Below are 27,086 nucleotides of genomic sequence, written 5' to 3'. Positions count from 1 at the left end.
TAAAGTGTGTTGTGCAAGTGCTTATTGAGTTCCTTATCCTGTTACTAGATGTATCTTGAGTTTATAAGTTATTACGATGGACCTGGTTGATTCTTAACTGGTCCTCTTGGGTTTATAATTGACTAAGAAAAGCTCAATTGCTATCAAGGCTTCCTCAATTTGTTTAGAACCATCACCAATGATTGATTCTTTGGCACCATCGAAACAAGCCCATTTTTGTACTCCAGCATTGCTTACAATATGTGGGGGGCTTTTAACATTGGTAGGGCTAGCTCGCAACCATGCACCAAACTGGAATTCAGTCGAGGAATGAGGACCTTAGTTTGAATGAGCATTCCCCTCGGCCTGAAACTCCACACAAATTGCTTGTTCACCAAATTGCGTCTTTCTTTCCCGGAGTAGAGGCTTGGTAATGTTAAAAGCGATATTAACTCGAAAATATCATCCCAACCAATGCCATCTATCATAATATCCACAAGACATTTACTGTAGGACACACCAATCTTGATTCCCATCTCCTTTATAATTGCACTTTAGAGGTCGGTTATAAACACAAACAAAAAGAGACCCTAGTGAAATGGACTTCAAAAGGACGAGTGTCTCCACTGTAGGCTTACAAAAGCAAGAAATGGTCATCAAACGTTCACAACCATCATTGGGATCACTCATTCCATGTCTTCATTACCACTGAAAGTAAATACATGAATTGTCACCAACTTCACATGCAAACGTTCCTTATCTTGGCTTCCACATCATCTTCATTGAACATTTAAGGCCTCTAAATTGAAATGGGAATCCGTAAGCTACTTACTCGTTTGTCACTAAACCATCAAAATGATCAACATTACACTCCACCGCATCCTCCTTGTTGGTAGATAGTTCTAATCTTTTCCAATGATCTTCCACCAAATCAGAATCCATACCGAAGACATAAGAATAATAGAAACAAGATCAGCAAACTAATCACAAAAACTAGAGAACAAACTTATCTGTTCCCCACAAGAACAGAGCAGGAACAGAATTACCCAAACTCTCATAGAGAACTGAAATGCAAGGTTAATTATAAAAATTGCCTCTTTACCATTCCATTCACTCTCACAAATCCCAAATAGGAAATCTATGAAATATCATTAAAAATCCAATTTATTCCACTTGCTCCGCCTCCCCCCAAAAAAAACTGTTAAGGTATACAACTCTAAATATTCTAGAACAAATGCAGGCCGAAATAAGTCTGGGCAAGTAAATGATTTCAACATCCAAATCTCTAGGCAGGTGACAAATTTGTACATAAGTGGTTTTATTCACATCTTCCATTTTAAGGGCCCGTTTGGATAGAACTTATTGTTGAAAACTGAAAATACTATAGCAAAATAATTTTTAAATGGGTAAAAAAATTACTGTTTACTCTTTTTTACTGTTCATATGCCTTAGTGCACTGTTCATGTCCCATGAACAGTGCACTAGGCGCTGTTCTTTAAAAAAAAAAAAAACACACGGAAAGCTTACAGACGCAGACGCAGACGTGCTATCCAAACCCAGCCTAAGATGCTCAAATAACAATGTTTATGGTGATACACAATCAATCAAGCATTTCACCATATTTAAATTGAAAGCGAATGGAGGATGCCTTACCAGAACCAGTTTACATCAATGAACAACAATAGGGCTCAGCAAGAAATTTTTTTAAAACAATTCCACAAATTACAAAACAAAGGTTCAAGGTTAATGAATAAAAAATGCCACAATTTAAAAGGTCAAAGGAAGAGGGTCAAGAATGAATACTAGAGACTCTCATGAGATAGGGACTTCACCAATTGATGATAATTAGAGTGAGAGAACTTTGGGGGAAGAGTCATGAGTGGTTCATCCCCAATTAGCTTTCGAAATGCTAATCCCATGGCATATCCTAAGGCTCGTGCTACAGGAACAGCAACTGCATTTCCAATCTGACAGTACCTGTATAAAGTACAAGAAGACTAATGACACCAAGTTTACTACACAACATATGCATAACGCATGAAGGAGATAATAATAAATTTGATACAAAACAAAACAAAAACAAAACAAAACAAAACCAAAACCAAAAGAAAACATTCTTAGGTCTACTTTACACGCAATCAAAATTAATAATACTAACCAAAAAAGTTTTAGGCTAATTTAAGATCTGCACTTTGAGAATGCATACCTGCACTGAACTTTCAACAACTTTGTTGGGCCATAGAATTCCTTTTTTTCTTATGCCCTTTTATTAAAATACAGTAATAATATTTCAAGTTATATGTTATATTATTGATGTCACCAAAAAGCCTGATTTCAAATTGGAAAACTCATATCGTGACAGCAGTGATATTATGCATTTTCACTTTCAAGTCAACTATAACATGAATAGTCATCTTCTCAACACAAAAAAAAAGAAAGAAAGAAATAATCATTGCAAATTAATGCACATAAATTTTCACACCTTTCTTTAATTGTGCCACAGAATCTATAATAATCAGGAAAGCCTTGCAACCTTGCATATTCCCTTATAGTGAGGATTCGGTCCTGTTCTGGATGCAATGCTGCCTACAATGGTTTTAATAGCTTAAAGCAATATCCTAAACATGTAATTCCATTACAAAATGGACCAGAGCAGTGATGCAGACCTGATTGTGACAACTTGGGAAAGTTATTACAGTGGGTACTGTCTCATCCCACCATAACCTTGCAAATGGCCTACATGTAATCCGACAATATCAAAATAATGAAAATTACCATACAAGATATCATAGAGGCTACCAGGAGAAAGCATCTAACCTTTTGGACCTCCCTTGCTCAAAGGTAAAGGCATAATCTGGTACCTAAAAGAATATAAAACAATATTTAATCACAATAACTACCTTTCTATTCTGACCAGATGTTACATAAAACGAACATAAAATGCATCCATTTCACAATGCACTTTCAGCCTGCTTCAGTTACTGTGAACAATGTCAGATCCTTTCAGTACACCCAAGCCCTTACAGGGTTTTCTTTTCCTTCCCTTCTTAAACAAATTTTATGAGATATTATGACTAAAAACACTCAAAATCAAGAGAATCAAATAATTCAAAATGACTTGTTAAATAGACAAGTCTTTGTTTACTGATAATCCCAATAGTTAAGCAATTATTCAGAATAATTCTAGTTTCCTCCGACAAACAAGACAGCAACTCTCAATGCTTCCCCAGAATTTTACCTAGACCCTTTGAGATGAATTGTCTTTATAGCATTTCTTCCTTCCTATCTTCACTGGGAAAAGTATATTTAATGACTATAGTTTCAAAGTCATATTATCTTAAAAGAAATATATTTTTTATTATGGATATATGTCAGATCAATTTTCAGGAAACGGTAGCTAAAATGAACTTTCCAATTGCTTTTACCTGGTTTTGTTGAAGGACAAGAAGAGATGGAGAAATAAAAATAACTAAAAAAATAAAAAACCATAAGGAAAGGAATAATGTTATTTAATAAGGGGAAAAATAATTATTGCAATCGCATTCCATCCTTCTATAGCCCAAAATATGATAAACTCAAGATCTCCAGTAAAACAACCTTGAGATGTCACCAAAAGGATAGCCGGCATGTGAAGCAATTGCTGGAGAACTAAGGAACGAAAACAAGGTAAATAAGGTTTCCAAATGCTAAATTCCTACAAATGTTCAATATAACAATGACTCTAGTACAACCAACAAGCAGAAAAGCAACAACATTTGCAATTTTCTGCCAATTGGAGATTAGTTCAAGTGGCCTAGAGTTCGGGTGGGATAGTTTGTAGCTCTTCAGTTCAGATCTTGCCCATGTAAAATTCAGACAAAAAAAAATAGGCAATTTTCTACAAATTTTCTAAACAAAGTTAAAGTTACATAGGAAACACCGTGTAGATAGTTATCAAATCCAATTCTTAATTATTTATAATGTTTATTTTGGATTGAAGAGAATATTTATTATTGTTTTGAATTTACTACTTTTGCTGCTTTATCTTGCCACACATACTCACAGAAGAGAGTCAAATTCAAATTATACTATTGCATGCTATATAAATTTCATTAAAGATAATAAACACTCACCAATGGCTTTCCAGATGGCAACAGTGGTTGTTCTGTTGAGTCCCGCCGAACCACATTGTCAGTTCCTACAACTACACCAGGAAGGTCCCGAAAATTTGCTCCCTAAAAGTTCTAAAAAGTTAGAAACAATAGATAGGCTCAAGCATCAGATATCAATGGAAAGTTTAGATGTATCAGACTTTTCTTTTTGGTATTTGGCAAACACGTAGGTAATCATCTTCACCCAATGGGTAAGACCGATGGTCATAGAGTAATTGTTTTATTTTAGAGTCATCTAATGTTGAGCCAGTCATCTCTGCAGAACAAAACAAAAGAAAAAATAGTGTAAAGAGTAGTCATAAACTTAGTTCATATGAAATAATGAGGACAGAATATGTAACTGAGATGAATATATATTAATCCATATGCAAAACCAAATTAGTAATTGTTGACATAAGACGGTAAAAGAGACACAAAAAAAAAGTTAAAACATACATATTTGGGACAAAATATGCCAATGGAGAGAAGTCCTCCAAAGGGCAATTACTAGAGTGACTTTGATCAAATGATCTGCAAATGTTCAGATGAATGGAAAAGTTTGGGACGTATTTAACAAAGCACAAATTGAGAAAGTAGATGTCAATACATTTCCCAATCTAAATGTAAATCAATCATTGCAAATGGCTTTAACCTTAAATAAATTAGGCCACTTGGAATTTTGGATGATTAAATTACTACTCTTCCCCAAAGTCCCGAGATATATGGTTAAAAGAGGCAGAATTGTAATACCACATTCTTTCATAGATAGGCAAACTCCCACAGACATAGAAGTCATGTGAGAGGCATGGAGGCGGATAGTGTGTTGTATGAGGATGAATTGGAGGTTCAGGATCAAGTGGTGCAATTTTAGGGGACCTTGTACCATGAAATTGAAGATTGGATACCTATGGTGAATGGGTTAGATTTTCCAAGTATTGATGAGAATGATAGGCTTCTTTTAGACAAATAAGTCACCAAAGAGGACGTCATTCATGTTTTGAAGGAGATGAATGGTGACAAAACTCCAAGTCTGGATGGGTTTACCACAACGTTTGTCCAGAAGTGTTGGAGGGTGGTGGAAAGGGATGTTGTGGTTTTCTTTGCAGATTTTCATAGAGATGGGGTCTTTGAAAAATCCCTTAATGCTTCCTTTTCGGCATTAATTCCCAAAAAACAATAATTCCACCAATACAAGGGATTTTAGGCCTATCAGCCTTGTGTGTAGTGTGTAAGTTATTAGCAAAGGTGTAGTATTGGATAAAATCATTAGTAGGGGGCAGGCCAACAGAATTCGTCTAGTATTGGATAAAATTATTTCTGAATCTCAAAATGCATTTGTAGGAAGGAAGCAGATTTGGGACTCTTATTGCTAAGATAATCTGGTAGACTGGTGCTGCATGTGACAGTGTCATGGAGAAGTAGTAGTCCATCTTTTGCTTCAATGCGTAAGGTCATCGGCTGTGACTGATCTTTACTTGGTTCGCAGAATTGGTATGGGAAGCACTATTCAAAGGTTTGGAATCTTACTCCATTATGTTTGATGTGGATTGTGTGGAAGGGAAAAAATAGCAGCACCTTAGAGAATATGGAGCGACCCATTGAACATTTGAAGTCTTTGTTGTTTCGTACTTTCTTTGACTACCTATTCTGAAGTTCAAGGACTCCAATTTCTTATATGATTTTTTTGCAATCTTCTAGCTACTTTGTGTTCATCATTGTTAACACGAAGTGATTTTTTTTTAATAAATGATACTACTTATCCAAAAAAAAAACAATGAGGCTGGAGGGTGTAATAGAAGACTAAGAAGCCACTAAATTCGAAGAACCACACTGATCCAAGTAATAAAGTCCACCAGCCTCATGATGAGCACCAATCTTCCTCCCCATCATGAGATCCTGAAAGATACAATGATTAGGTAATAAAATTACAACGCAATTAAGAAACTTGTAAGTTTACTATTCAACATGTGACTTAAGGGAAACCTAGGAAAATATAGGACTAAAGACAGGGAGAGAGTAGGAATGAGATTGATAGTACGCAAACCAAAAATATTAGGGATTGGGACATTTGCCAATGCAACATTGGGAAGATTACTAGAGTGTTCTAGCTCAAAGAGGAACCTAAGGTACAGGTCATATGACCAGTAGCACCTAAGTCAATAACCAAGGAACAAGTTGCAAATCTAATTTGAACAAGCTAGACTTGAGCAACATAATGTTTGACGTGAGACTTTCGACATGAAATTTTCTTGAAGTAAAAGAGTAATTAAAGACTAAGATTCATTTGAGACAATAATTCCTGCTTTTACTTCAAACTTATTTCAAGTTGGAAATCTCACATCAAACATTATGTTGCTCAAGTCTGGCTTGTTCAAATTTGTTTTGCTAATTGTTCTTGGTAATTATGAATAGTAAAATTTCCTTTTATATGTTTGCTCACTTCAAAATATATGTGGTCTTTGTCGAATTGCTTGCACCATTTAAAGCTTTATTTTTCTAGGGCCCATAATTGAGTAGTTATCAAACTATTACTTTGGTAATATAAATTACATTATTCCTCTAGACATAGGCCAACATTAATCATACCCAAATTCTTGAATCATCTACCAAGAGTCTTATGGATTAACTGACACCTCAAGGGTCCACATTGAAGACGTCCATAAATCTTCTATTTTTAAAATTTTGTAATTGTATATATGATTCATTTTTCTAGGGCTCAAAATTGAGTAGGTTGTCGTTGGGTTTACACTATCAAGTGCCTCCCTAATGGTTTTATTGAGTGCCTTAAGGAGCGGTCAGTTGCTAGAGAGTATTCACAAAGACTTATGATGTTGACTATCTAAAGACCTATTGTATGGCCCGTCTCAATTCAGTTTAGATCTTGCTCTCTATTGCAATTTAGACACTTATTCCAAGAGTGTCTCTCTTGAAAAGCTAGTTCATTCCTTCTTTTCTCTAGGTAACTTATGGCCTGTTTGGATATTTAAAAAAGGAGGGAGAGTAGAGTAGAGGGAGGGAGAGTAATTTAATTCTCTTGTTTGGAAGTTTTTTAAGGAAGGAGGGGGAAGGATTTGGAGGGGTTTCAACTACCTCTAACCCCTCATTTTTAATTCCCCCAAATTGGAGTTTGGAGGGAGAATAGAGTAAATAAATTATTGACCAAATGAATTCCCCAATTCAACATTTCTAAATTAACAAAATTACAAACAGATTATATACATAATGTTTGTTTGTTACCTAAGAAAATTTAAGCATTTTCTGTTTGTTTCCTGAGAAAAAAAACGCACATACCGTCTAAGTCTTCTTTTTCATCAATAGGAAAATCCAACCACGTCTCTAGATGCATCCCGATATTCCTCACAAAAGCCAGAACGTCATCAGTGATCCCAACACCACCAAAACCACGCTCCTCCAAATCCGATTCTGATTCCATCTCCGATCTGAACGAGTCAGCGTTCATCTTCGTCGAAATCATGGTGGAATTTACCTTTGCCTGACGTCCTCAACTTGAAGAAAAGAGAGAAGAGCGAGCGATTTGGGTTTTCAGTGATGGAAGAAAGCATGGGTGGCGCATCACTCCCATCGGGACCCGACACAAAGAAGCGGCGCATGAGCTACTTCTACAAGCCGAGCATCAGCAACTACTACTACGACCAAGGTCACCCAATGAAACCCCACCGGATCCGCATGGCCCACAACTTGTTCGGATTCTGTCACTCCTCCGCCGGCAGGTCCATCGACGCCGCCGTCAAGCTCAAACGTGGCAACGCCAATGTCGCTTTCAACTGGACCGGTCAACGCCACCATGCGAAGAAGCCTGAGGCTTCTGGGTTTTGCTACTGCTACGTCAATGATATTGACCAAACAAAGTAACAAGATTCAATGAATTTTTGAATTTATTTTTATTTTTATTAGAATTTTTTTTAGGTAATAAAAATTATTTTATAATAGTTAATAGTAGTTTTATACTTTTATTAGTGGTATTTGATAAAATGAGAATGTTGATTAAATAATTATTTAATTTAACAAATTAATCATATATCAATGTTGCAAGTCCATTTTTAAAACAGAGGTAAATTTGTCTATTTAAATCATTTCCTCTCTTCTCCCTCCTAATTTTTAAAACATCCAAACAAAAGGAAGGGCTAATTACTCCCTTCCCTCTTACTAATTTTAAAAACATCTAAACAAGGTGAAGAATAACCATTCCCCTCTACTCTCCTCCCCACTATTCTCCTCCCCTCTACTCCCCTCTACACTCCTCCCTCTCTAAACTTCCAAACAGGCCATTAGTTTTGTAAAATAGTTTCCTTTTCACCAGTTTCCTCCATCATAATTTGGTATTAGAGCTTGAGATCCATTTGGGACTTCAAGTTCTTTCTTGTCCTTTCTATTCTACAGCATAGCCTATGCAAGATTCAATCCTTGCACTCATTTTCTTATCCTCTACCAGGTGAGCCTAAGGATTTGTGTAGATGACACTAGTAGTATAGATAGAAGGAACAAGAAAGCTTCTGCAGCACATGAACCTGAGATAAAGGTTCATCTCAGGCAACAGCCGCAACCAAACCAAGGAGAACCCTAGGTGAATCAGAGCTGACTGCTAAGGGGGCAGCTTGCTGCCTTGACAGAGGAAGTGAGAAGAAACTAACATCATCATCCTAGAAATGATGGTGAACAATCTGAAGATGCTGATGCTGATAGCAACAACAACTTCAATAACCCACTTGGCCAACCTGTCAGAGGAAAATAGCAAGTGCCTGTGCAAGAACCAAGGCCAGGTCTTGTGCATTTGCAAGTTCCTCAAAGAGAAGAGCCAAACATCAAAGTTGACCTTCCAAAATTCCAAGGGAGCCTGAATCCTGAAGAATTTATGGACGTTGAATCAAATTGAGAAGATCTTTGAGTACTATGAAGTCCAAGATTCCAAGAAAGTGAGGTTGGTCTCTACAAGCTGAGATGACGAGCTTCAACCTGGAAGGAACAACTCCAAGTTCAGAGACTTAGGAGGGGCAAAGGAAAGATCCAAGAATGGTTCAAAATGAAGCAGAAATTGCAAAATCAATTTCTGCCTTTCAACTATATGCAAGTTATCAACAGAAATGATTCTTGGCAAAAAAAGAATGATAAGGGAAAAGGATAAGGGAAATGCAGCAAAGTGTTTTTCTGTTAATGCAGCATCTGACTCATCAAAGGCAGCCAATACAAGCAAAGAAGAAAGTATAGCTATAAACCATGATAACACCTTTGTAGCGCCCAAAAAAGATATGCTGATGAATGCCCCCGTGTATAATCAATATAAAGAAAAAGAAGAAATGTGTAATAGAGTATTGGTAATTGAAGACAATAAAGGAGGGGAATGCATTCAAGAACCCGTATATGATCAATACGTGGAAGAAGAAGTAGATGCTCACATAGAAAAAGAAGAGGATTTTTCATTATTAACAAACATCTTGCAAATGGAGGATGACGAGTGGCTTAGAATTAGTTATGAGGATATGGTGTCACAAGAAGTTTTTAACAATCTTGAATCGAAGAATCAAGACCAACCCCAACCACAAAAACTATCTTGCTTCAAGAAAGGAGGTGAAGTTAGAGATTCAAGAAAGAGCTTAGTGTTAATAATTAACGACTTTCAAGATATTTTCTTTGTCATGTGACAACCGCGGATGTTTACCATCTCTTACTTGGGCGTGAAAAATAATGTCCATATCAAACCATTCTGGGTGGGAAGGAGAAACACATTTAGATCATACAAGAAATGAGATCATTACACATTGCAACCAAAGAAGGGGAAAGCTAACCCCAAACCGACAGTCAAAATGAAGAAGGTTGGATGCAAGAGCATCTACATGGCTGCTTACACTTGCAGCCTTGACACAAAGTAGCAACAGTCCTTAATCTCTAGCATGATGCAGCAGCTTGATACAGCAACTAACGAGAATGCAGATCAGTGGAACTACCAGATCATACACACATCTCCAAAAGTTTCAATGTGCATCACTTGCTGCCCTATCATGTACTAGATCATCTTACAACTAGCCACACTTAAGGACAAGTGTGTTCCAAATAGGGACAGCACTAATGCAATTCGTTTTTAAAGATAGCTGTTTACTAGTGCTTTCGTCATATGATAAGTAGTTCCTTTTACTTGTAACAGAAAGTTAGTTCGTTGATAAGATTGTTAGTGATAAGTGCAATAGCCTATCAATTAGTTAGAGAATTTTGTTAGGCTTTGGGCAACCATATGGTAGGTTCTTGTAACTAACTTAGCAGCTTGCTCTTTTTTTTTGATAGGTAATAGATATTTTCATTAAAAAAAAGTACATGGTCACGATAATGAACAAAGTACTAGAAACAAATACAAACAAAAACAAAAACAGATTTCACGAAATCAAAAACGGAAATACAATGTTTATAACCCCAAATACAAGACCATTCAAACAAAGTCCCAACTAGCAAAGACTTCAAAAAATCAGCAAATTTCTCAACATCCTCAAAAATGCGGGTATTACGTTCCTTCCAAATCAACCACATCAAACAGGCTAGCACTATATTCCAAACCGAAGAATAGTGTAACCCCAAAAAATTCTCCCATGCAAAAAGAAGAGAAATAACAGTGGCATCACCCACTACAAGATATGTTCTTTGTCATGTGACAACCATGGATGTTTACCATCTCTTACTCGAGCGATTGAACAACGCGTTGATTAATGTTGTTGTTTGAAGTTCAGAACTACAACCCAATCCCAATTATGATCTCTTATGGCATTAACATTCACCCTATGTCTTCCTTGTGGAAAAAAGACAATACGAACAGGAAATTGCTTACAAAAAAAAGGTCTTTTTCTTGTGGGTTTTTCACTCTAAATTGACTAGTTTAAAGTGTGAATGCTATACTTCTTTTTGTTCTTTCCTGTGCTTATGGTGCCAATACATTTTCTGTATTTCTTCAGCACATCTACTGGATTCATTTCTGTTTCATCTACTGTCATTTGTTTATTTATAATAACAAATATGATGTAAGACTTGTAACTTTTGGTTGTTCATATGCTTCCCCCAATTTTATATTTAGAAGTGGTTTGTTGAAGCATGAGTCTCATTTCAGCCTTTTTACTTTATATGAGGATGCAAGAGGACAGCTTCAGAGCAAACATTTTGAGAGAATTTGTGGGATTTTTGGATGAGGAAAGCAGAGGAAGGGAAAGAAAGAAATTAGCTAAGTCTGGAGTTAAGGCAGTCTGAACCAGACCAAAGAGCCATTGGGGGAGAGAAAGTAAAGGCAAGTCTGACTTGATGTGAACAATACAAAGAAGTGGGTCCCATAGGTTGCTGATAATTACAAAAATGCTACCTTAACTCATTTTCCGTAACCCAAAAACAACCAAAACTTATTCTCAGTTTTCATCACTCAAACTCAGTTTTTTGAGTTTTGAGTGATGGAAATTGAGTTATGGGAACAAAACCAAACAAGTTGAATTGTGGTGGGGCATGGATTTTGAGAATTGGGTGATGGAAATTGAGTTTTGAGTTAAAGTTTTGGCTAAACCAAACACCCTCTTAGCTTTCTAAAACAGCCTTCCTTTTCACCAATTTCCACCAACAGTGCCTCCTTTCAATGATCATCCTTCAAGCTGGGCATGTTTTATCTATATGCTGGAGCTTGAGGGAATTATCGATGTTGAGGTTGTTGTTTATTTCATGTTATTATATTTTATTTTTGCTTGTTATATTAGTACAAGGCTCTTCTTGTTATTTTGCCATATTTCCATAAGATAAATATGTGCTAAGGTTAGGGGTCAATACATTAAGCCCTAAACCTTGTTTTCTTTCTTCCCCTTGTCTCTCTCTCTGTCTATTTTTCATTTCCTCTTCTCTCTTAACCGAAATTTTCATATTTTAAACACAACTAATAAATTTCTTTCTTCCCCTTGTCTCTCTCTCTGTCTATTTTTCATTTCCTCTTCTCTCTTAACCGAAATTTTCATATTTTAAACACAACTAATAAAATTAAAGGATTAAGATTAATCTTTTTCAACAAGCAGTAATTAAATCAATATTAGTTCCCAATTCTTTTTTTCTTTTTTTTTTTTGATGAACCAATTCTTAATAACTTAAGCTTTTCAAATACGCAGTAATTATTCAACTCTGCACTACCTATGTCAAAGCTCACAAGCACATCTAAAATAATGGCCTTATTTGTGTTTCCTTTTTTATAGGTAGATAGTGGGAAGGGAGGTGGGGTTCAAACCACAAACACATAGCATCACAGAGGATGCCATTACCACTAGGCTATTTTAATTGAACCACACCTTAGTTGTGATTTCTAGAAGATGCAAATTACCAATGTCCAAAAACCCCTATTATTAGAACTATGTGGTTAAATGATTAAATTTACCATATCTCAATAGCTTAAGCTTCAAGGACAATCGATAATTTAACATGGTATCAGAGCAGGAGGTCTTGAGTTCAATATCTGTCTCTTCCACTCTATCTTCCATTTAAATTCCCACGTGTTGGGTCTCACCTATTAAAAAGTAGTTTCAGCCCACACGTGAGGGGAAGTGTTAAGATTGTGTGGTTAAATAATTAAATTTACCATATCTCAATAGCTTAAGCTTTTGGGACAATTGGTAATTTAACACCTATTATAATTTTAAGCATGATATCATATGTTCTTGTCTAACCCAAAAAATAGCTAGAAAGAAAAAGAACAAGAAAAAATATATCCATTTGGAATCTTAAAGAAATAGAAAATTCACGCAGCAACAAGACTACCGTAAGTAGCCAAACCCAAATGGCTATGCAAAACAGGCAATTCACATAAATGAAGTATACAAACACTTCCAAAATTAGCTCCACATTTAACATTTGAAGGATGTTAATATTACCGTTTCTAGTTGACCTTATATATCTTTGAAAATCAGTTTCTGGAGGTTTTTGGTATGACATTTCTTCACGAGTTTCAAAGCTTGTTACCTATAACAGAAAATTAGTTTCATATCAAGTTGAATTGCATAAAAGCGAGAGGCATGCAAATAAAATATTATGTGAATACCTGTGGAAGATCAGAGATGGCATCTTGAAGAACAAGTGCCTTTTCTAGAACACGAGGTTGGTCTTCATCCAAAGCAACAGTATTGCGCTGCACAAGAAGGTAAAAAAATTAATGAATTAATAAATAAAAATACAAGAGTAAATGTTTTAATGCACTGTAGAACATTACCTCAAATTCAGGTGGAGGCCAATATCTAACAACCACATCATGTGTTGGAAGCGGAAATTGGGGTAGTTTCTACAAGAAGTGAAGAAGAGAAGAAGAATCAACTGCTTGCGTATTTACCTCATGGAAATGAAGCCATTTACTGACTTGACAATAAATTTTTGTATGATATAACAACACTTTGTCCAATGATATAACAGCACTTGGTCAATGGTCTCCAGCTGATTTTTTTGGAAGCGTGAGGGGATTGAGACAAGGGAATCTGCTTCTCCTATGTTGTTTTTGGTTATGATGGACATTTTCAATAGGATGTTGAAGAAAGTCAAGGGTGCCGGCTTACTTCATGGTTTCGGGGCTGATGGTAGAAGGGTAGAGGGGAATGTGTTTTGCATCTTTTTTTTTTTTTTTTTTGATAAGTAATAAGTTTTATTGATATCAAAAAATGGACATCCTAGTACACAGGGAGTGTACAGGGGTCAACAAATCAAGTACAAAAATTATAAGAATCAAGAAAATCAAGAAAAGAAGAAAATGATTGGTTTCACAAAGCAGACAACTAATCCAATAGAGTTCTAAAGAGAAATAACTTGAGGTCTAGTATGGATCTCTCATTAGATTCAAAACACCAACTATTTCTTTCCCTCCAAAGAAACCACATTGAACAATAAGGAACATGCATAAAAGTGCGCCTACATGGTATGGATCTCTCATTCTTTTTTGTGATGCAGATGTAGATCAGATCTTACATGTTCGGATGTTACTACTTTGTTTTCAAGCTATGCCAGGCTTGAAGTTTACATGCGGAAGAGTGAAATGGTTCCAATAGGGGCGGTTAATAACATGTATGCCTTGGTAGAGATTTTGGGTTGTAGGGTTGGGATTTTGCCTATGTCTTATCTTGGCATGCTGTTGGGGGCTTCTCATAAGTCACCTACTATTTGGAATCCTATTTTGAAAAACATTGAGTAGGAGTTGGCCAGGTGGAAAAGGTTGTATTGGTCAAAAGGTAGTAGATTAATATTGCTTAAGAGCACATTATTTAGCCTTCCTACTAATTTTTTATCTCTTTTTACCATCCCTACCCTAGTGGCTAACAAAATTGAAAAGTTGCAAATGGATTTTTTGTGGGGTGACTCCAAGACACATTTGGTAGGATGGAATAGAGTGTGTGCACCTATGGCCAATGGTGGTTTAGGATTAAGGAAACTAACTACTTTCAATAAAGCCTTACTAGGGAAATGGCAATGGCGTTTTGGGGTTGAGAAGACACGGCTTTGGAGAAGAGTTGTGACTTTAAAGTTTGGGGAAGAGTGGGGGGATGGACCTCCAAGTTGGGTAGGGGTGTACATGGGTGTGGCTTGTGGAGAAGTATTTGAATGGGTTGGGAGGCTTTTAGCAAAAATACTTAGTTTGAGGCAGGGGTGGAGAATAGAGTGAAATTTTAGGAAGATCGGTGGTGTGGGATACTCTCCAACTGACTTTCCGAGTTTTGAACAAGATTGCTACTAATAGAGAGACCTCTGTAGATTCTTCTTTGGCATGGATAGAAGAAGTTGAGATGTTTATTTCATTCAGGACCCAAATGATTAGGAGGTGGATTTAGTGGAGGAGTCCCTTCATACCATGGAATCCAATATACCTTCAACAGATAATGGAGACCGTATGAGATAAAAGTTGACAAGAATGGGGATTTTGACATCTAATTGTTTTATGAGGTTCTTCATTCATTGTCTTTTCTTGGAAAGGTATTTGGAAGGTCAAGGCAGCTCGACGTGTTTCTTTCTTTGTTTGGACTATAGCTTGGAATAAGATTATTACAGATGATAATTTGCAAATTGGGGGCTTTGATTTTGTTGACTGGTGCATTATGTGTCGTTGTAGTGGGGAGACAATGGATCATTTGCAACTTCATGGTGAAAAGGCTTATCAATTGTGGAGCTTTACTTTTAGATCTTTTGGTATTTCATGGGTCTTACCAAGATTGGTTGCAAATATTCTTTTTGGTTGGTGAAATTGGTTGGGGAAGCACTCGTCTAACATTTGGAGTTTAGTTCCGTTGTGTTTAATGTGGTGTATTTGGAAGGGCGTAATCGGCAGGCTTTTGAAGACATGGAAAGCTCTGGAGACCAATTGCTTGCTTCTTTTAGTGGTTATCTCTTTTATTGGTCTAGGGCTTAAAGACTCACATCTAGTGATTATCTCCCTCTGTTTCTTAGTTCTCTCCTTCATACTTAATTTTCTTCTTTGTTATTTCTTTTCTTATTTTTTGTAATCTTTGGTTTGCTTTGTGCCCTTTTTGCATAAAGCAGCTTCTTGAATATACGTCTTTCTTACTCATAAAAAAAAAATACTAACAATATATTACAATTCATGTAGCAATTATTCTTTTTTCATGTTCAGTGGATGATTACAGACAAATGCAACCCCCCTATTATGGGCAAACCCTAACACAAAGAATTAAGTGGACAGTTGATATAGGAGCATGTTTGTAGATACTACAACAATAGCAATGATAACAACAATTATAGTAATCTCAAAAATCTTTCATAAAAAATATATTCTGAATTCAAAAGAAACAAGAAATAAAGATAATTCACCTCACTAGGATGAGCACCCCACAAGAAAACACGCAAGCGAAATTGCGGAAGACCAAAACAGCCGGCAGCAATTGTTCCAAGCCTTGCTTGGTAATTCATACGTACCAAACGGCTTAATGCATATCTCCCAAGAGAAGCCTTGTCAAATCTCAAAATGTCAATGACATTTTCCATCAAGACAAACTTGGGCTTTAAAAATTCCACTATATCCATGAAGACTACAATTTGACGATTTCTATCATCAGCTAATGGGGAATCAATGTTTCTAAACCGATTATAACCACTTATTCCTTGGCAAGGGGGACCCCCACAAATAACATCAACATCACCCTGGAATTAATTTATAGATTAGGATGTGGTACAAAGGAAATAAATAATGCAAACTCTCATGGAACTTTTCCGGATCAAACAATCAGTTGAAACTACTTACTGGCAGTGGCAAGATTTTCAATTTCAACCCATTCTGAATAAAATCCTGTATCCTTTCTTGGCAATTACTGAGAAAATACAGTTATACATGCATTGAGCAACAAGTCCAGAGAGAGAGAGAGAGAGAGATCTTTGGTCACAGAGTAATACCTTAATGCTTCTACTGGTTCCCATGTGTCTTCACTTGCACTATAACCCTTCCAATGCACCTAACGAAACAGCTAAGAGAAGAAAATCATCTTCACCAAACTACAATATCAAACAAGAGACAATGAATATAAAAATAATTCAAGACACAATTCAAGAAAAATTATGGCTACACCTTTCATATAGTTATTTTGCCTGGACTTTTTTTTTTTTAGTAGGTAATAAGACTTTTATTGAAGAAACTGAACACCATGTTCACAATGGAGAACACTCTGAACAAGAAACATATACAACAGGTTCAAGAACTAAATCTTGTAGATTGTAAGAATTCAAAAATTGAAATACAATACATACAAACCCACTGAAACAAGGTACCAAAGAGAAGAGATTTTAAGAGGTCTAAGGGTCTCTTATTGTCCTCAAAGGTGCAGGTATTACGTTCCTGCCAAACTAACCACATTAAACATGTCGGAACCATATTCCATATAGTTGACAAGTGCTTTCCAAACCAATGTCTTCAAGCAAAAAGAAGAGAGCTAACCATTTTTCGGCATTACCCACTGAATCCCAAACACCACAAAAATTGCACCCCATAGAGCACAAGAAAACTTATAATGGAGTAGAAGATGATCCACAAATTCTCCACCACAACAACACAAGCAACACCTATTGACCGGGAATTGACCTCTATCAACTAGATTATCAATGATGAGTATCCCACCCCTAGCTACTGTCCATAAAGAGAAAGACGCCCATTTAGGCATCTTTGCACACCAAATGCAGTCCCAAGGAAACACATTAGTCCGAGGACCAAACAACAACTTATAGTAGGAGCACACATCAAACACATCAGTCTTAATCAACTTCAAGTCAGATTATTAGCCCCCTCACCACTCAGCCTAGAGGAATAAATAAGCTAAAAAAAAGAACAAATATTTCCATAACAAAAATTTTGACTAGACTATAAGGTGTTATGATTACTTAGAGCACTCGTAGGCTACATGACAAACCAAAAAGCACCCCCACATCAGGCTCAATAAACTACCAAATAAACTTTAGCAATGAACAATACCTCAACACTCTTACTAATGTACTGTTCATCAATAAAACTTTTTTTTTTTATTCTCTCTCTCTCTCTCTCTCTCTCTCTCTCTCTCTCTCTCTCTCTCTCTCTCTCTCATGTATTTGTGACTTCTTCAAACCTCCATCAAAGCCACCACCACCAATAAAGATCGTCAAGGGTCAACTCAACCCCCCCCCTTCCTTTGTCTCACTCTCTCCTTGCTCACCCTCTCTCTCTCTGTCCGAATCCTTCTAGCCAAGACTCATGCTCCTCCTTTTAACGGCCAATGCCACCATTGCTAGCGTGGCTCTTGTACTCGCTACTCCTTTCTCTCTTTACCCACACTCTCTTTAATTTCTCTAAATCGGTTCAACCGAACTGACTTAAACCCAAACCGTCACTCTCTCTCTCTCTCTCTCTCTCTCTCTCCAAAGCCTAAATCAGTGCCTAAGGGATACTCAATAGCTTGTATAGGTTCCAAGTCCATGAAGCAAAAATTGCAGAGCTCACAAATCGAGTCTAAGTTGAGGTGTCGCAATTTTCTGTGAAAGGGGGTGGGGAAGAGATTAAAAAATATATTTATTCATTTATAAAGAGTGAAATATAATATTTAAATATAGTAGAAAAATAAAAATTGTGCTAATGTAGGTGTCTGTTAAAATAGCAAGAGTGGAGTTTATAGGGTTAGTTACTTAGTTTAGCTTAAATTCTATAGAGGCTGATGTGGAATGCTCTAAATATCTATTTCTAATACCATATGTTGTATTTATTTCTACTACTCGTCGATCTAGTAGATGCAATGTTGCAAATTATTTAGATATCAACAATAATACTTTTAGCTTATATGATCATTGAACAATGCTTAAGAACTACCATAGCAAAAGTTCCATTGGTCACATTTAGGCTTTAGCCAAAGGGCACAATATGAATGAGGAGCTTTTTTTTATAAAGACTAAGTAAAAAAAACAGATTACTCTCAAATACTGTCACCAGATGGCATTTTCCACAAAAAGAGAGAACATCATTTACCTTAAAATGTAATCCACGCTTGCCTTTCCTATTGGGATTACCATAGCAAATATCAACTAGTCTAGAAACTTCATATTCACCAGAGGAAAACTCATCGTCACTAGAATTTTCATCACTTTTGTGTGATCTTAAGGTCTCAGCCCTTGATTGACGTGTTCTTCCTACATCACTGACCTTATAACGTCTACATAGCTTTTCCCACTCCTTCAATAGTTCTAGAAAATCCTCAGCAGTTTCATTCCTGACCTATATAATTAGGCATAAAAATATTTTGTAATACCTCCAAAAGACTTAATCATATTATGTTGAAATCTAGTAATAGATAAAGTTTACTCACGTGTGTATCTGGATGATTGAGTTTCAAACTTTTACATGCAGATTTATCACAATCAAGGGCCCATCTCTATAGTAGGGGAAAGAAAATAAGATAAGTTATAAAAGATGAAATAAGGCATCTAATTAGTATGAAATGCATGGAAATGAAACAAAAAATTTTATAGAAAGTACCGCTGCAAGATTAACACCAGAAAGTTTGGCACCAAGGCACAATCCAGTTGACATTCCACCGCAACCAGAAAAAAGATCTAATAGTGCTAAGTCAGCTCCATGTGTTTCACAATTGGGTACATTCTCCAAAAAAGTTCCGGTGGCCATTGTATGGACAGACTTAATGCCATCAGGTGATGATACATTGTGACTCTTAACAGAATTATCTGAAGCAAATAAGAAATTTGACTACATTAATATATGAGATCTTAGTCTTCAGTCCCAATTGTGAGCTTGGAAGGCTAGGGGTTGTACAAAATGAACTAGATATAGATGTCTGTTCTCAAACTTTTGAGGTAAAATAAAGAATATCAGATACTTAAAAAATAGCACAATATTAGTCAGATTTTATGGATCCTACGAACAAAGTAAGTCGTATGACAATGAGCCTTGTGCACTGCAAATGGTCCTTTTTATCCTAGAGATGTTTCAGCAAACATCTTTTTGAACATTTTAATATTGAAAGAAATAAAATGAACAAATTGCATAATAAATTGAAGGCCTTCATGTGTATTTAAGTGGGATGATAAATGGAATGGAATGGGAATTAACGCTCCAATTAGGTGGAGGGGGAAAAAGGAAAGGAAAAAGCTCAGGGATAGGAATAATCCTTTGATTGAGAAAAAAAGAGGACAGAGAAAGGATTTTTTTGGGGAGGGGAGGGGGCTTTTTGGCCAACTTTCAATCTCTCCAAGTCTGGCCAATCCCCCAGACCAATGGGCAGAGATGGATGGAGACATAAATGCTTAACATCTTAATGTTGTGTTTGTAATTGTGAATATATCCTTAAGTAAATACATTTTTAAATAGGCCCCACAAGGAATCACATATTAATTTTTTTTTATAAGTAAAAAATTAAATTCTTAATGGTAGGGATAATAAAATAAGTGATTTTCATCTTATTTCTCTTCTTTTTGATAAGTAAATAATTTATTATTAAAAGGGAAAAGAAAGCATAGCCATGTACAAAAGAAGTGTACAGCAGGTACACCAATATCAATCATCTCAAGCAAAGAATCGAAAGAGGAGCCGGAATTGTTTACCCACTCAAACAAAGTTTTGAAGAATTAAAGCTTAAGGTCAGAAATAGGTTTCACGTCTTTCAAATGCCCTGGCATTCTGCTCTCACCAAATGTCCCACATTAGGCAATAGGGGATCATACTCCAAAGCACCACATTATGGCTCTTATCAAAATTGCCTTGCTAGCTTGGTAACAGCCTTTGGCATAACCCACTAAACCCCTTACAAATGGAGGAGCGGGTGATCAGTAGTCTCCCCTCCCCCCCTTACAAATACAACACCAGTTGACAAGAATTACTCAACACTTCCTAAGGTTGTCAACAATTTAGATTTTCCACAAAGCTGTTGTCAAGTGAGAAAGCTGACCCTAGAGGGAACTTTCGGTGTCCACATACTACTGCAAGGAAAAAATGAGCTTGTGTGGAATGTAACATCTTAAAATAAGATCTTACCTCAAAAACATTCCAAGACAAAGGATTCTAATAGAGAGCATACACCCCACCCTGCCTTATCAATCCTGAATAGAGCAGTTCCGTAAAGGAGGGTACAGACCCCCGACCCCAATCATGAACTAGTCTGACAAGGAAAATATCCTAGGGGTAAGAGTCGCCAACATGTATCAAATGATCCCCCACCATAGCACCCTTGTCTCATGCAATATTAAACAATTATAGGAATCTATCTTGCAGAGGAGGTCCATCACACCACGACTCAAGCCAAAATCTGATAGAAGAACCATCACCAACCTTGAAGCTTGTATGCTGGTGAAAACCCTCCCAACCCATCTTAATAAATTTCCAAATACTTAACTTGTACGGCCCTTGAGGCATGTTTGAACAGTAGCCCCCATTCATCTTTCTTCTCTTCTATACAATCAAATTCATCCTTCTCGCTTCTTCTAAACCCTTGTGCTTTCACCTCCCTTCTCTCTTAACTCCCAATTATTATGAAAAAGGTAATGAGAAGTGTACTAGAATTTGCGATTGAGCAGAATACTAACTCCCACATTGATAAGCAAGGAGTGTTTACTTATTTATAATGTAATTAATTATTAGGTTTCAGTATCTTGTCCAGCAACTAGGCCAAACCCGAATGCATGGGGAGAGGTGAAGAGGTCTGAACTCTTGAAAGTGAGTAAGACTACCATGCTTCTGTCTAATCTAGCTTTCTATTCAATTTCCTTTACTAGAGAAATTCTAATTTTTATTATTATATTTTCTCCCACATGTCTTCCTTTTGTTGTCTCTTCAATACAACAGCATAATTTGACCCAAAAGTTAGTCTCACACCATCTTAAGAGATCTAATTATGAGCCTCTGCAAAACATCCAAACAATAATTTTTCTGCAATCAAGCAAACAACAATGCAGCAGTAACTTTAACTACACAAAGACATGAATTGTTCCATCTATTGTTGGGAAATTCAAGTACCATTGCTTCCAGTTAATATTATGGAATTCATGATTTGTACCAATGCAAGAGTGGAAGTTTTGTACACTAGGTATGACCTTTATAATTTAATAGAATCATTCAATATTAATCGGGTGTCTACACCAATAAGCCAATTCCCCAACCAACAAAGATCAACGAACAAGTTCTAATAGCAATAAAGTTAGGGAGAGAAGGGGAAAACTAACAGCTATTGTATCCACATGGCGCATGCTACACTGAAACTGCCATCTACCACCAGTCTTATATTAATTGTGTCAAATCATGTAATATTTTCCCCCAATAGATGGACACATTCTCTCCCTCTCTTCCCATTCCCCATTCTTTTTATCACCTAAACCCAGTACCATATGACTTCTCATTGGAGCAAAACTTGATACTTTAAGAACGTGTATAAAAAATTTTAAAATAAATCTTCTAATGTCATCATGATCTCCCCCCTCCCCCCACCCCCTCCTCCTTCACCCTGCAAATGACAACATGACTTCTCACTAGAGCAAACCTGATACAAAAGCAATTTGTTTTCAAAAAAAGTCTTCTACTGCCATCAAAGAGTTTGCACTATCCACATAGGCAATGTTTGCAAAAGCAAACGTTAAACAAATAATTGTTATCATTCAAGAGCATTAACCTACTTACCAATTACCAAAGAGCGAAATGTGGAATAATCAACACAGTACTCCATATCATAATAGAAGTCAATCCTTGGAATAGAGTTCGATCTTAAACCTACCTGTAACAAAGGCACAAAATACATCGAAAGAATTCAACAATATAAGATCCAAGCTATATTTTTCTTTGAAAAAAGAATATTTAATAGAAAAGGCTAGCAGGCAAGCTTGATGTGTACCTTAGGTGTTATTTGCTTAACGGTGACTTTTGAAATAATACAATCCAGCAAATTATCATTCATTATTGTGGAGTAGAACAGACGCCTCTTGTCATGAAAACCACCCTCATCTTGGATAACCTGAGCCAAAAATAGAAATGTAAAAAAAAAAAAAAGGATAACAAATATTGAAAAGAACAAGTCTTATTCAACACAATTTTAATACTCACTGTGTCTTCAACTCTGTAAAACCACTGGACTCTGAAATAATGTTCTCCGTCAGTTGTTTTGAAAAATTCCAAGATCCTACCTACATGTTTTTGCCCACCATCACCCTGTAACATGTGTTTTGCATATAAATCAAAATATCCAGAAGTGAACTTAAGAAGTTGCACACTTTTTTTTTACTTTTTTTTTTATAAAAGAAAAGAATCATCTTTAAACAATGTGCAAAGTGATAATTTGTAGTGACAACAAAAGAAAACAAAGATACAAAAGCTGAATTTAATAAATAAAAAATAAAATAAAAGTTCTTTTACCATTATACATGCGCAATCTCCAAGACTGAATATGCAATTGTCAATTTTAGCTTGAGCATAATGGCATTGCACATTCCAAATTATCTTATCTTCTTCATCCTCACTGCCAAACATGCATAACATTAAAAAAGAAAAAATAGAGATAAAAATACATGAAATACAACCAATCCAAAAAAATAAAACAAAACCAACGAGATAAACTTGTGGTTATTACTCACTCAAAGTTTACGTGATGACTATTAGATCTTTGACTCTGCAATTGCCAATAACAACGCAATCAAAATTTTAGAAGTAAAATGTCAAGAACATTTAAATGTAAAGAATAACCACTTAGGCGTGCTACAATCTGAAGAGTTTCATAATCAAGAACATCATGTTATCCCTAAATTCAAACAATTTGTTAGAGTTGGATTATAGGGACCAAACTTTTGTGCATAAATGGGTCTACAACCATTTAAATCACACAGAAATTTATAAAAACATCCCTTGGACACAATTTAAAAGATAAAAAATACATTAACAAAAATAAATGATTAATGCTCAGAAATTGATAATGATGCCTTTGTCTTTCTTTTCTTTTCTTTTTTTCTTTTTCAAAAGTACAGGTGCATTTGATACCTTTACAATGAGGACAAGCTTTGCTTAGATATAAGACAACCAGCTAAAAACTGAAAATAAATTGGTAGAGGTCTCTTAAAAACAGAATTGCCATCCAATATGTTTAAGACTTAACATAGACATATATGACTAAATATCTTCAACCAAGAGAATTCGGAGTCTTTAAAATACATCAAGGTCCCCCCACATTTCATGGCTTGATCAAATTAAGTCCTCACATTCAGTGTTCACAATCCGCACTAAGATGTAGGCAACCAAAAACAGTTGAAGGTCAAACCAATTGGATGTTGAAAAGCAGTTTATAACTGAAATGCTAGTCTGGATATGTCGTGCCATGGAAACAAGATCAACAGGTAGCTCTGCTAACCAGCACCATTCACATCAGATGGAAGTCATAAGGCACATAAAAGAACATGATTTACCAGGTCGGTCAACTTGTTAATATGAAGATCATCTAGTAGGAAATGCCCAACTATACATGAAAATCACTTGGGTAAATGCTTAAATTATACATTCAAGTTCAACAAATCTGAAAGAGTTTTGACCACAATTTGAAATATGTAAATAGCAATGGAACCAAATTTAAAGTATCCAAGCCAAGCGGTAAAGTAAAATGAATGCAAATAAAAATTGGATAATGACCTTCATTTCATAACGCCAACGCCACCTTTCTTGAGCTTCATCATCAGGAATTGGATCACCAATAAAGGAAGACATATTTTTGTCCTTCTTGCGTTTCTCCTCTAAAGAAGCTGTGGCCTTAAATCTCTTTGAACACCGTTTCTCACCAGACTCGGTCGGATCAACAAAAGAACATTCCTTTTTTCCATTTTCATTTTCATCCTCAGACAAAGATGTTGCTTCTTCCAAATTAAATTTTCCAGAAGAAGTCATACTCATACTCGTGTTGGAAGTAGAGTCAACTTTCAAAACAACTTCTTCTTCTTCTGCATTGGCACTAAAAAAGACAAACCTAAATTAGCAACATATATAAGTGGAATTTGAAATGTAAGTAAGTAGACAACATGCACCACGAAAAGCTGTGCCAGCAGATGTTCACTCACTTCAATGTTAAGCTCTGACCTTCTGGTTTTTTGCTCTGTCAAATCCATTAACCCATACTCAGAAACCAATAAAGTAAAAAGAGAGTAACATATTAGCCATTTCAATTCATTTCATAATAAAAAGAAAGTAGCATACCTTGAGGTGGTCGGTTGATCTAGCATTTTGAGGAGGCGAAGCGAATCTGGAAGCGGAAGAGCGTCGTCTGGGCGGAGGCGGTGGTGGCTTTTCGGACTTTCCCCCATCGGAACTCAATCTGGGCGACCTTCTGAAACCCTGAGACGGAGACGGAGACAGCCTCGGCGACCTCCTCCTGACCACCTCACATTGCACAATTAAAGTGGTTTTCTTAGCTACATTGTCATTATTATTGACTTTTGGAGAGGAAGGTACCGGATCGCTGTTGCTCTCCTCAAGCAGATGCAAAGTTTCGGATTCGGATTCGGATTTGGATTTTGGAGAGGAAGACATTTTTGCTTTTCGGATTTGGAATTTTGAGAGAAAGCGATAGATAGATTCCAATTCCAAATCCGAATCTTAAAAAATAGACTTTAAACAGACATATCACAAGAGAGAGAGTGAGAGTGAGTGCGCGTCTCCTGAATCTGAAATGTAAGAAAGGGAGAGTTTGAAATTTATGATGTATAGAATAGGAGCGTGCAGCGCTACTGCTGATGCTGACACGAGGCCCCAGAATAGGAGGGTGCTCTGTCTGTGTCTCTCATTTGATTGGGTGAGTGAGTGGCCTTGCTTGCTTATATGCCTTAATGTTAATGTTACCAATTAGCATTTTTTTTTTTTTTTTTTTTTTGGTACACTTGCAATATGGGTGCGTTTTTATTTTACTTAAACGAGTGGAGGAGTGGTGAGTCATTACAGTCGACACACACTTTTTAATGGCGGGAATTTTTGTCCCCACTGCTTTTTTTTGAATTACGAAGTTCAAAACAATGTATGTGCTCTGCTCACTCTCACTCCGACAGAGAGCCATGATTTTAGACAACATACTAGAAATCTGTCAACTCCTTACAGTTTACACTGTTATAATAAGTTCCCCAATTTGAACCGTACAAGAATATTTGACCTTTTAGATTCTACGGGCTGTTTGGCATAGGAGTTCAAACACGTGTTTTCAGTCTTTAAATATCATTACATGTATTTGTACATATTTTTTACTCACATATATTGTTAAAAAATATAAATAATGTTACCAAACAGCCCTACATTGCTGTTGCAAAAAGAAAAGAAAAAAAATCCTTGTTCTATGTAGGCGTGAAAAAATGCATTTTGGTCTCTACTTTTTAGTTGTGCTTACCTAAATTTCTGAAAACAAAAAATCATGTCTATTTTGTGATAAACGGAGTGCACTATTTATATAGTAAATACTGACGTGACTAATAAAAAAATTTATTTAGCATTTAAAAAATAGCACGTCAGCAATATTTAAAAATAATAATAATAAATTAAAAAACATACATTATACCTAATTAAATTAAATATTTTTTTTGTTAATTTTTCATTATTTATTTGAAAGAATAAGAACATGTTCTTCCCCAAATTCTAACACAATCAACACCAAATTCTTCATGTTCTTCCCCAAAAAATTAATTTCTTAACTTTAATGTAACCTAAACACACATATTTAATTTAAACCGTAAATTCTAATTTCTCAATTCGCATATTTTCCTACATTAATTTTCTTAACCAAACACAAATGGTCTAAACTAGATCTACCCCCAAATCTCAAAACAACTTCTCTCAAACTAGGAACCAAACTCTTCAACTTCCGCTTTTTTGGGTGCCTTTCCAAATCAACATCTTCAATCCTTTGACTAAAACTTTTCTACTTATAATCATCTTCATCCTCCCCTTCGTCCTCATCATCATCCATCAAATCTTTGTGCACATTACAAAAACCATTGTTCAAATCATCATTCTCTTCCTCCTCTCCCAAATCTCTACCTCTTGATCTCACTCTCTCTAATACTTCAATACCCACAAATCAGCAAGGCCTCTCTTTATCTCTCTGTTTTCTCTGCTCAGATTCTCTCTCCTTGATCGCTGCTACTCGACACCACCGCCAGTCCAGGTAGTGGTTCCCTCGTTTCTCACAACCAAACCATGCTACCCTTTCTCTCCTCGATCTAAACATTCTCAGATCTCATTTCTCTTTTTTATTTCTTTCTCTATCTTTGATCTATCTCTATCTTTGATCTATCTCTAAATCTCCTTCAAATCTCGAGTTCAACCAAAGCCAAATCCCACAAGCACTACCACCACCCACAACAGCCACCACGACGCTAAGCCCAAACCCATGACATCTCGGTTTTCTTTGTTAGGTCTACTTTGTTGCTATTTGTGTTTTGAATCTTTGAAGGTCCTTTATGTTTGTACTAAGAAAATTAAAAATCGGTTGAGTAATTGTT

At 36.1% G+C, this 27,086-nt stretch overlaps 1 protein-coding gene across 1 annotated transcript; it reads right to left on the bottom strand.

Moving 5' to 3' along the window:
* Positions 1-1,661: 1,661 nt before the first annotated feature.
* LOC142614232 (DNA (cytosine-5)-methyltransferase CMT2-like) lies at positions 1,662-25,458 on the bottom strand. Its single transcript, XM_075786799.1, has 23 exons — positions 24,799-25,458; positions 24,663-24,697; positions 24,241-24,556; positions 23,199-23,233; positions 22,981-23,083; positions 22,672-22,776; positions 22,463-22,582; positions 22,252-22,345; positions 19,105-19,310; positions 18,935-19,000; positions 18,598-18,843; positions 16,509-16,567; positions 16,360-16,426; positions 15,930-16,259; positions 13,336-13,404; positions 13,168-13,254; positions 13,001-13,088; positions 4,271-4,386; positions 4,092-4,193; positions 2,797-2,840; positions 2,646-2,715; positions 2,462-2,565; positions 1,662-1,956 (listed from the first exon to the last, which is right to left on the bottom strand). Exons 1-23 carry the CDS (start codon positions 25,129-25,131, stop codon positions 1,782-1,784), a joined length of 2,970 nt encoding a protein of 989 aa, XP_075642914.1. The 5' UTR covers positions 25,132-25,458; the 3' UTR covers positions 1,662-1,781.
* Positions 25,459-27,086: the final 1,628 nt, after the last annotated feature.

Source organism: Castanea sativa, chromosome 10 (genome assembly GCF_040712315.1).
Source record: "Castanea sativa cultivar Marrone di Chiusa Pesio chromosome 10, ASM4071231v1".
In the NCBI taxonomy this organism is placed as follows: Eukaryota; Viridiplantae; Streptophyta; class Magnoliopsida; order Fagales; family Fagaceae; genus Castanea; species Castanea sativa.
This window is presented reverse-complemented; position numbering and strand designations above follow the sequence as displayed.